This window comes from Cariama cristata, unplaced genomic scaffold (assembly GCF_000690535.1).
Source record: "Cariama cristata isolate BGI_N322 unplaced genomic scaffold, ASM69053v1 scaffold29316, whole genome shotgun sequence".
Classification (NCBI taxonomy): domain Eukaryota; kingdom Metazoa; phylum Chordata; class Aves; order Cariamiformes; family Cariamidae; genus Cariama; species Cariama cristata.
In genome coordinates this window covers 13,547-25,683 of record NW_009620921.1, presented here as the reverse complement: position 1 = coordinate 25,683, position 12,137 = coordinate 13,547, and the positions used below count along the sequence as shown (strand labels likewise).

Below are 12,137 nucleotides of genomic sequence, written 5' to 3'. Positions count from 1 at the left end.
TTGCCCACACTCGCTCCAAGCATGACACCCGGTCCGTGCCCCATGCCCGGAGCTCTCCGGGGCAGCAGCAGCCGCCTTTACAGAACGCAGGTGTGTTGTTGTTCTGATACAGGAGCCAGGACCACAGCCCCATGGCATCCTGGAAGATATTTAGACACAAAATTCTGTTCCTTACCGAGTTTTTCCTTTATTTCATATTCCATTTAATGGCTACAGTTGTTCATATGGCAAAAAGCAAAATATTTCTCATTTGAAGTGCAGTCCAGTCACAGAGATGCTCTTACCGTTTTCCAGCTATGCTGAGCCCTAGTCCTCGACCCATTTTCTTTTGTATATCTACATAGAAAATCTCTAAGTTTTCTTCATCTTTGTAATGGGCTTCATCTCTATAAACAACCAACTGCACCTTCTGGGGCGTCTGTCTCAGGGCAGTGATAGCTTCTTCATGGCTGGCATTCCGCAGATCGATCCCGTTCACCTGAAATAATCAGTGTTTTCTTTCCAAATGACATGTATAAATGATCTTTTCATCACACCCTACCCCTGTGTGACAGGACAAATTTGTCAAATTGACACCCCTTGGCACTCTAATTTAGCGCTCCTGTTTCCAGAGGGCCGAGCTCCTGGATCTCCTACCCAGTGCGAGTTCAGTGCTTTGTGCCACTGCCTGGAGTAAATCACAATAATCAAAACGTTTTGGCTTGTAAATTTTGTGGGTGCTCTTCCCTTCTTTTTACATGCTGGAACCTCAAACAATGCTTCTTTCTTACAACTAGACAAAGTGAGGAGTGCTCCTTTGAGCTTCCTATATCTCTTACTGCTCAGACTCCTTCTCCCCCAGCTTCGCAACACCACCGAGCCGAAGACAGAAGGAATCAGAAACATTAGCAAATGGCAATTGCGAAGCCCAGGCAGGACATATTAAACGGTTATTTTGCTTTGTTCCAATAGATGGCACACAAGACCGCTGCTGGAGCACTCAATTACATTTCTCTTACAACAACCCAAAACTGCTTTAGCATTTTAGTAATATCAGAGAGAATAAGAAGTTCTGATTGAATGCTCAAGTATTAAAAAAACCCCAACTATTGCAACTTCAAACCTAATCTCCTAATCTTGCCAAGCTTGATCCACAGATACCCTTTAAGGTGTTTGCCAACATTCTGCTGACAAAATAATTTTTTTATTTCTTAATACCAAAAAATATCAACGCTTAAATATTTTTGAAGGCTCTTTAGGAAGCAGCATGAACTGTAACTGAATAACAATAGGTTGTTAATTCACTGACATAACATAGTAAGTTTTAAGGCAATGAAAGTATTTCTCAGTATTTCTAGATATGCAAAGTTATAATCATACTTAATTTTACATTAAGATAATTAAGTCTAATCCATAGCAATTACATTCTTTTGTACTAATTCTACACACATTTATTTATATACTCCATCGGTATTCCTTTCTCAACACAGGCATCTACGTGTGATTTATCATACTAATCTGAAACTAATTCAGAGTAATCTTTCTGATTCATTAGCACGGCTTTTAGAAGCTGAAATAATAACAATATTATGGCACACAAACATTAGCACTTTCCTGTCTGGCCAGAGAAGAATTAATTAACCTTCCCCATTTTTATCCCCTAATTATTGTGCTCTGTTAATACACAGTTATTTATAAAACAAAAACAACATTCAGACTTAACGCTAAAGAAAATATTTTCAGTGCAAGAGCTGTAAAGACAACTCCCCAAGTACCCCTTGCTATTTTTCTAACCCTACACACCAAAGCCTTAATGGCCATGCTGGGAATTTGTCCTGATCTGACAGCGAGAGGCTGCAAGCAGCTGCACTGAACCTCTGCCTGACGCAAGTTTCATTTGCAGACCAACACTTCTTTCTTAACCCTTTCCCTCCTCGATTTCCATGCTTGTCTGCGGGAAAACCACTACATTTACTCAGAGAAAGAATTCTGCGTGTTCACCAGTTTTATGACCCGTGGCCTGAAGGAGCCGGTAGCTCCCCCAGCACCGCCGCAGGCAGGCAGTGTGAGTTTTTCAGCAGGGATGCTCGCAGCGATGCTGCAGCCACCCTCGCCTTCTCGCCCCACGTTCGTCCAGCTCGGCACTTCGTTTGCAGGCAGCACAGAGATACCTGAGCAGCAGCGGTAGTGCAGGCCTCCAAATGAAAGATTAAACAGATGAATAATACTGAGCTATTGGACATGACAGCTGAACTATGTAATTCGAGAACTGCCTTGCTCAATTAAATTTAATATATTCTCAATTTGTACCTTCAGTGTATATGAATATATAAGGAAATACGAATTTGTCAGAATGTTCTTAGTGACAAAAAGAAGCTTCCAGTACAGATCCTGGTCAATGATTTCTCCTTCCCCTACAAGAAACCTACACGGCATTGAATACAAGTACACATGACAAAGATATAAGCAAGCACATACATAGACTCGTTTACCTCCAGAATCTGATCACCGGCCCAAAGCCTGCCATCTCGGGCTGCTGCCCCTTCTTCATAAACTTCATGGATCACTATGGCATCCTGCGGGAAGAAGGGGGTGGTGTGAATCCTCCCTCCCAAACACCCCGCAAACTGGCAGCCGCGACCCACCCCCCACACAGCCCACCGCTCCGCAGTAAGAAGGTACAGCACTCCGTGTCAGGATAAGCAAGACTGTAACACAGATTTATTGATTTTTTTAAAAACATTTTGGGATAAGAGAATTACTCCCCTAATCAAAATACAGATAGCCAGTAAAACTGTAAAAAGGATTTTGTTCACCACTTCAAGGTAGTCTTGTCTAGAGTTTCTTAGGCTTCCATCATTTTTATACATTGGCATCAGCAGTATGTGAACTCAGTGTGAACCGTTGTATTAATATCATCTACTTTTTATTATATTATTTAAAACCAGATTCTTTGGAGCTATGAATATTTTTAGGGACTTGGCATAGATCTCAGCTTTAAGCAAGAACTGAATGCCTTGTGGTAAATAGCGCTGGTTAAATCCGTAAGAAATGAAATCCAGAAGAAACGAACAATGGCAAATGTTAGTTTATTACTGAGGTTGGAAAATGTAGGCAGTGGCAGATGTAGCTTCAGGGAAGGTTTCAGTGATTTAATCTTACTGCCAGCAATAGATGTCCCCAAAGAAAAAGCACTACAAAGAACATACTGTTCTCTTGCTGGTGCTTTCCCTTTGTATTGTTCTGGTTTCCCTTTTTTTTTTTCCCCCCGAAACAAATAGGTGAACATCCTGCTACAGCGCTTCAGCTGCGGTCCTGACAGCTAGCAGGATGGGACACTTCACTGTGCAAAATGCGCTCCTCTCTCCAATGTCATCAACAGACACCAAGCCTCAGAGCAGAACCGGCTTCGCTACAAACTCTGAAATGGCTCTGGATAAATACGCGGTGATTTCCAATTAGATACGTAGGTATCGGATAACGCATTCTCAGACAAATATACCCTCCAAAAACGCTACGGTCGTGAAGTTCCTTCACCAGTTTGACGTACAAGTGAAAGAGGAGACTTTCCGCCGCGTTTGCAACAAAAGGCGGCGAGGTTAGCAGCGTGCGAGCCCCGCTGTGCACCGCCTTCCTGGAGCAGGAGCAGGAAATAGCTGCTGGGGTAGAACAAAGTACCTTCGTGTTTTGAAAACACTGTTAGATACCACATCTCTCATCACCAAGTTAACTCCCCCCATGTTGCCTCGCAATTCTTTCCCAGCACACATGGTGCATGTTGAACAGAAAGAAAACTCAAATGCCCTTAAGCTAATGCTCTGATCAAGACAACATTGAAAGCATTATTCTCTTTCATTCCCACTACACCTTATTTAATGACGGGGACTTGTATCTACAGCCGCTGCGCTGCTGCTGGAGCACAGCAGAACTGTCACAAGCTTCCTCTTTGATACATATACACCAGTCACTGAAAAAAGCCTGAAGGACTTTAATCACAAATGGATTACAGCTGATACAAGTGTCCCAAATGGGGGAAAAAAGATTTCAATCTACATAAATGAAGGCAAAATACTATGAGCTGTGTACCAAGGTAATTAAGAAAATCAAAAGAATGGTTTGATTAAAAAAAAAAATTATATATATACACACCACTGGCAACTGCAAGGTTTTCTTGAAATAACTGAAGGAGCTATTAGAGTGGAACAGAGTAACACGTACACGTCCATCTCAGCAGCGCTGCCGAAATCCTCTGCTACGTGTCTTAGATCTTCTCTCAGTCGTGGGGTTCTAGTTGTTGTGAGTTTTTGGTTGGTTGGTTTTGGTTTAGTTTTCTTTGGGGGGGTTACCTTTGTTTTAAAAATGATCTTGTAACTCTAAGTCAACACAAAATACTTTTGCCTGGGTGAAAGCCAGGAGGGTGACAGTGATGTATATTTTTTTCACCTGAGGCTGATCACGGGTAACTTTGAGAAAAAGCTGAGTCTGTGGTTTAGAACTTCCATAACACACTTCCCTTTTAGTTTTTAAAACACTTTACAAAGAAAGGCATTTAGAAGCGGCCAACCAGATAACACAAAATATCGACCAGCTTGTTAAGACAGCATCATTCAACTAGGACACACTAAGGCAGTAGATGAACACAAGGTTCGGTAGAAAAAATAGCAATGTGACCATGTAACAGCAGACTGGGCACATAGACAAGATGGTCAAACCAAACACTTTTAGACTGTATTTAATCTGATACTTGCTAACTTCTGAGCAAGGAGCTTTCAATCACATTTCTGTAAGTTTGTTTTCTATCTGCGGTTGCTTTAAAAATGGTCAACAATCTGGAGTTACCAGCCTTTCCCAGTACTGTACTACCTAAAGCTTAGCTCCAGGAACCATCAAATATTATCAGTTTCAATAATCTGCATCATCTATTTGAAAAGGCAACAATTCAGTATTACACTGCAGTTCCTGCATGTGTTAGAAGCCAGATCTAGAACTAAAAATACATATGGCATGAAAAGGTACATTCCTGTTCGGTTCATGCCTACCCCGAAGAAGGAAACATCTTGCTCATCTGCCAAAGCGCTGTTTTTCTTAATTATTCTTTTTTTAAAGTAGTGTAGTTGAATCAGGTTTATCAAATCTATTAAAAACAGAATGAAGCAACGTGTCCATGATGTACTGTAAAAATTTTTAAATAGTCCATAATATAAATATGAGAGTCTTACCTTCCTTAGCTTATACACTATGATAAAGAGACAACTTTTCCTCTGACACTTCTGGGATCAGCTCAAAGTACATTTAGCCCAGAAGTAGTCTTTTTTCCATTGGATCTAGTGGGATCTGGGTAAGACTCTGTTAGTTTTGATCATCCATGACAAATCACTAAAACCAAACTATTATGAGACATTTTTAATTGTATCAATATTTCAAAGAAGTTTATGCAGTAATGAGATGTAATGTCATACTCCAGCCATCTAACTAAGCCCTAATCTGTAATGATTCTATTGACATGCTACAGATTTAAGCTGTAACACCGCCTTAGAAAAAAACTAGGATCTTTTGTGACTAAAACAACAGACAGCATTTATTTAAAGGATAGGTTTTGGTTATTGGATGTCTGCAGCTTCTGCTCACCAGCTTCCAATTCAGTTGTGCACTTGATACCTCTAGAAGTCAAGACCTAAATTGTTCAAAATTAATCAGTTGAGAGGGAGGAAGGGAAAGTGGCGTTAATATTCAACTAGAGGTTGTGAATTCATGGGGGCTCTGGACAGATTTTCACTCCCATCCTTCCCCATCTCCTTTCACTGCCAGTTTCACGTAGATTATGGCACTCCATGATACAGCTTGGCAGAGTCACAGAAACTGTTTGTGCAGAAGGGGGAAATAAAACCACTCTCATATCAAGAACATGGTTGTTTAAAGAAAGATATCCAGCTGCTGAAAGCACATACTTCATAAGGTTTACAAATCCATTCAACAAACTGGAGCTTTAATCTCTGTATATTTTGACAAAGAATAGTCTGGGACCAGTATACAAATCAGGAATTAATGCAAAGTTGAACATTTCTTGTATAGGACGGAAGGATGCAGAATACAAGCCAGGGCATATAAACAGCATTCTTCTGTGCTAAACAAAGTCCACGCTCGCAGGTGTACACTTAGACTATCCAACACTGAAAGACAAAGTAGGAGGGAATTTGTCTGCTACTGCCAAGGTTGCTGTCCTGGGCTGAAAAATGCTTATATTGAAGGCTATTGAAGGGCCTGCAGTGCAACAAAATGAAGCTGAATGCTCTGATACTACCTATACTGCATGGCTAAAAAAATCACCTGCAAGCCAGAATGGTTCCCAAACATGGCAAGAGCATACCTGGTTCGTATACGATGTGCACCAAATCTGTTAACAAGTGGTAATGCTTACCAAACCTGCCATGCACTATATTAGACAGTGTTTTGTAAGGTTGAGATTTGAGCTGTGGGACAGCTACACCCCTCACTCTTGCTTTACCACCAGAATACCACTGTGATTGCACAGTCTTCTTGAGCAAAGGGAAGGCACATGAATGACAACTCTCATGCTGACACTGACGAACCGAGGGTTTGGCTGTGGAAGAAAAGGCAGACAAGTAGAAGAGTTCATGGGGCCTCTTGGTTGATACCTTGAAAACAACGTTGGCGCAGAGTGAATGACTACTGAATAGTGAGGATAAGAAAACCTTATGGAAATTAGCACCCAGTCTGAGAACCCAGCTATGGAAAACACAAGTTGTAAAATGTGCACAACGTGATCTACATTGCATTGCCTTCTATCTGAAGGAGGGGAACAGCCCTGAACTCTCGGGCAATCGGATCTCAACTCCCCCGCAAGCTGTGGATATTTTTTTCTGCTTGATTTATAACAACTTCAGAGCCCCGGTAGGGGAAGAATATCACACTCAACCATCAGCAGAGAGCACAAATAGAAATGCTAATGTTAAGGATTAAATTCAGTAAGAGTGACAGCTTAATCTTTGTATTTTAAATGTCAAGAACTGGTATGGCAGAGACCTCAGGCAATGACCACATAGCACCGTCTAGATTGAGCCTTTGGGAGAAAGGTGGTAAAGTCAGCTTCCTATTCAGAAAAATCATTGGCCAAGTGAACCTTAAAAGCCTGCAGGACTGTAAACAGTGGTGAGAAAGTCTCACAAGCTGTCTGGCTTTAGGCTAGGACTGCTCACATGTTTTCTGCAAGTTTATAGCTTCTGAGCCAGTCTCTCTAGTGTTTCTTTTCTTCTCTGCAGCTGTTCTTCAGAAGGACAAGCAGCAGCTTTCAACGCAGGTGCCCTTTGCCACTGAAAAACAGCCCCCAGACTGTTATTTGCAAATGCTGGGAGTAGAGGGCAAGGGAGGAAAAGGACACCAGACATGAAGGAGGCTCAAACATTAAGTACCATGGATATTTTGATGAAGTTCTATCATGTGATAAAAAGTGGATCAGTATGCAAGAGGGGAGATTTCGAAAGAACTGGAGCAGAGAAATCCCCACATACCTGGTGTTGGCTGGTTTTGAGAAGGAAAAAGGTCTGAATTTTAGTAAAGAGGCTTCTTGCACAGTACTGAACAGTCCTTAACTACTGCAGATCACTCACAACAAGCTATTTCTTTAACTTAGCTAATATTAACTTTGCTTTGAGTTTATCTTTGCTGTGCTATCTCAGTCTACAAGATCCAGCCGCTATTTCGATAGGATCAAAGGCACTTCACAGAAGTAAGGTGAACTGCTACACATTGAGGACTGTAATAATCATCAGCACAGAATGACACCAGGTAAGGTACTCAGTAAGAAACGAGTTGTTTGAAAATCCCAGACCATGTTTTCCAAGATGTGCATTTTAAAGGCAGTAATCATTAGACAAAAAATCCCCCAAACAGTCCTGAGAGTAGAAACTAGATCCATAGCTATGCCCTCTAGCTACAAGGCTATCTCTACCACCAGAGCATCGCTAGCCATTTGTCCCAGACCAAGGGAGCATTACATGGGAAAAAGGTGCCTGTCTCCCAGAACAGACACTTCTGAGCACACACAGACAACGATGCTGAAGGTCCAGGACAAAACAGACCCACCAGATTTTTGGGAACCCACATGGCTGGGCAGTGCTAGAAAGCAGGCAGGGCAAACTGTTGGAATTACATAAATTTTACACACCCGTATCTCACTTTGGTCTGTAGTTAGGTGAACGAATCTTACCACTGACTGTAATTATGTATTTGGTGTAAGAAATGAACCTTTCTGCATGGATTAGAGTACTTTCCTGAGGAAGCAAAAAAGTAAGCTACATATAAAACAACATTCAGGAAAAGATGTTTTCCGATTTAGTTGACAAGTTGTGTTTTCCTCAGCTAATACTGCACATTTCCAACAGATTTCCTATGTAGCCACAAATGTTATACTAAATTAGCATTTATTAAAGATAATAAAGCTACAACGTTTTTTGCTGACTGCAGGATTACATATTTATCTCCTTCCCAGGGCAAGTACAACATCATTAGTCATTTCCTTTTCAACTTTTATAATACTTTGTACAGAGTAGTAAAATTGTCATTTCATTTTTACAGGCTGGTTCACAGATAAAGTAGAAATCAACTAGTTGCAGAGTGTGTTTTGCTGAAGAACTAGCCCCATATAAGAATCTCTCAGTAGTTAAAATAAATCCAGCTGCTGGTTACTTGTAGGCAGAGGAAATTACAACAGTTGTGTTATGATCTATGATCTTTTGTTCACAGATCTAAATGGAATCTAAAAGATAACAGTTTTGTAACAAAAGCTGAAGGTCAACTCCACGAAAATCACTTGATTTCTTAGAGGGGTTTATCTAATGCATCATGCTGCATATACCTCCTTCTAACACTCAAATATTTTGCAATTGCTAGCATTCACAAACCATTAACAGGCACCCAAAATCCTAAGCCAAACACTACTGTAATAAAACAGGCTATATAATGTAAAAATGTATTACCGTGTTAATGTAAAAATGCTTTACATTGCATGACACTGGAAAACTTCTCTACTCAAGGTCAAAACAAAAGGTCTGTTTCCCATTTAAGAACAAGCCCCTGCAAGAGATGGTGTACACTTGCCAACTTTCATAAAAAAGATTAATCCACAACATCAATATGAATATAATTTTTCATACTAAAATACAGATTTATTTTAAGGAAGTGGATAATATTTGTATTACATTTTATAGGCCCCTATAGTTACATCTGGTCCTTATTTATTTAAATTTTATTCAGCTTGCATAATATTTTTGCTTACAGTTATATTCTCTAAGATCAGAAAAGCTAAAACCTGAAAATTCAATGGCACTATTCATTAACATTCCTTCAGTCTGCAGTCATAGACATTTGCAAGCTCTCCTTTGATTCTGAAATAATAAAACTAAGGTAATAAGATGTTTAGTGTAAAAATATATGACTTAAGTAGAATGATAGAAAGAGCTATGTTTCTATGAATCACATGCCAAAGCAAACTGAAGTTTTTCAAAAAGTATACATGCTCATTTTAGAGGGAATAATAAAACACAGAACTACATATTAAAATGTTAACTCTCTCACTCTCATTATTTTATTAAATAAAAAAATATGAAAATTTACAGCGTACAGTGCATAACACAGGTTATAAAGAATGCATGAGTTCCTGAATGTATATGACACAGGAAGCCAAAAGCCAGTGGTTTCAATCGGCAGCAAGCAAGATACTCCTGAAGTCCATTCTGACATGTCCTACTGCTTTTGTGTACTGTTAGCTTAAATTTTATGGTTGATTTACACTCCTGGAAGACACCAGCGTCTTCAAGCAAGGCACTACTATGCAAGCTAGCCGTACAGTCAGCTAAACCCTTGCCAAAGACCCATCAAATATATGATTTGCAGAACTTACTACTCTAATTCCCATTTGTGATAACTCATATACAAAGCAGTTCGGTTTCTTCATGCTGTTGTAAGCTAAAGTCCTTCTGGAATCATGATGAATCCACCAACTTCATTTTAACATTATCCAGCCAAGAGTCAAAGCAATTCCTCACAATTTCGAACTAACTGCATTTACCACTCTGTCATTAAATTGCCTTCTGTTTTATAAATGTGGATGATAGTTAAGAAGTGATTGCATTTTTTTCTCTCCCAACCGCAAACTTCTCCTCTACAATACCCAAGCCACGATTAAAAACTTAGGACTTCTATTACCATTTTTTATTCTATTGTTCCTTTCATTGTGCGATAGACTTAACAGCAACAGTATCTATAGCCAATCTTTGCTGAAACCCTCCTCAGGCCAATATCTTGCTTTTCATTTGTAGTTACAAGGTAAGCATATTCCACTAAAACAGCTTCAGTCTTAGCTGCACTTGATGACTGTCTACAAAGTCACTTAGACCTCGGCTATCTATAACTGATGAAGCTATTTTTGCCTGAATCTAAATATAACTGAGGTGGGAGGGAGGGAAGAAAGCTCAACCAAGGGACAACCTGTTTAGTAACACAGAAGTCGCATCAGTCTTCGTGTTTAGGTAGGCACGGCACAAAACAGAGATATCAGACTTGGCTTTGGTATTAGTAACAGCCTGCTCTTGGCAGCACAGAGATCCTAGCAGGGTAATTAGCCCTCACAGCTCCAGGGGCAAACATCAGGTCTCGAACAGCTGCAATTTAAAGTCACAGTTTTCTTGATTATTCCCCTGTCCTTCCTTAACAGATGGGGTTTATGCAAGGTATGACTCACCTGGACTGACACAACGAATCTAAATATTCTTCTGTCAAACTGCATCCCCACCATCACAAAGCTCCCCCTGCTCCGTTGCAAGCCAGAAAGCCTTTTGAGCTAACTGAGGTGATTAGAAAAGCTTTTTCCTCTCCGACTCCAGCATTACCAGCTCTCACACCAACTAGTGTTAGCTGAGTGCAGGCATATTCTGTTACTTTTTGGAGCACTGCTAAAGCGTTCCATTTCCCTGGCTTGCGGATCACTTTACTTTATAGGTGGAGTATTTTGAAGTTTGATAATTGCCTTAAAAATGCTTTTTAATAATGTCAGCTGAAAGCAGACGTGAAAAAAATTATCTACCAAATTCAAAGTAGACAACCCAGTATAAAATTCCGGATAAGAGGTTTGTTGTCCTTTTCAATAAAAAAAGACAGAGGATAAAGTATGCTTTTTCTCTTCCTTTCTATGTAAGATTCAGATAATGACTGCCTCCGAGCTATTCCACCTCCAAAGAGCCCCTAGGTTACCACTCCTGCAATTTTATTTTTTTTTTTTTTTGTATCATAGCTGCCTCTTCAGTGCTTAACTCTCCTCCTCTCCTAGGGTTTTCTAACTCTGCCTCTGGGGAACGTCCCTGCACCAGCCTCCACTGGCCTTGAAACTGCTGAATCCCCTCCGGCACGACTGAGCGTCTTAATCACCCAGGCAGCAAATACAGAGTCAATAACTATGAGTAATCAACTCAATCATTACTAAATTATTCAGTTGGAAGCAAAACAGTGCTCATACCTAATAAGAAAATGTTTGTATCTTAGAGCAATGCTTTTTCCATGTACTGCCAAGAATAAAATGCCTGCAAATTGACAATTCTGTTTTATAGGAAATGGCTCATTGCAAGTTGCTAACTGGACAAGACATCACAGCATTCATCCACTCTGGGGTGATAATGGAGTTCAGATGATTTAACCCCACATGCCATCTGGAATTGTACCAGGACACCTTTTTTCAAACAATTCCTTGATGCCCTGTTCTCAGAGGATTTAAGAAAAAAACCTCATAGCAACTTTCTGGCAAAACAGTTTCAGAGTGAAAAGCCCATTACTTGAAAGTAAATTATTTCCCTTGAAACAGCTTATACAGAATGCAATGAATCAAAAGCAAAATAACTGAGGAACCTTTCCTAAACTTATGGTTAACAACTGGACTACCCCGTGCTGCCAGTCGGGCATCCCGCAGGGCCAGTTATTCATCACAGACCCGCAGTGTCCCAGCCTGCGCAGCCTTGGGCCAGCTGGCCATGCCAACACCGTCTTGCTGCCATGAACGCCCAAGTCTGAAAGCTGAACTCCACATCTAACTCAGAGTCGCAGCTCGTCCACGCTCGGAGCTGGCAGCCCACACACGAGCCGCCTGCCCC

At 40.6% G+C, this 12,137-nt stretch overlaps 1 protein-coding gene across 1 annotated transcript in view; it reads right to left on the bottom strand.

Moving 5' to 3' along the window:
* The window catches only part of LOC104162929 (inaD-like protein), a gene marked incomplete at its 5' end in the record, with an annotated part of 41,631 nt that overhangs the window by 16,676 nt on the left and 12,818 nt on the right, over positions 1-12,137 (bottom strand). The window contains 2 exons of the mRNA XM_009701776.1: positions 285-478; positions 2,472-2,555. Coding sequence (XP_009700078.1) covers positions 285-478; positions 2,472-2,555 — 278 coding nt within the window. The remainder of the gene's footprint in view (positions 1-284; positions 479-2,471; positions 2,556-12,137) is intronic.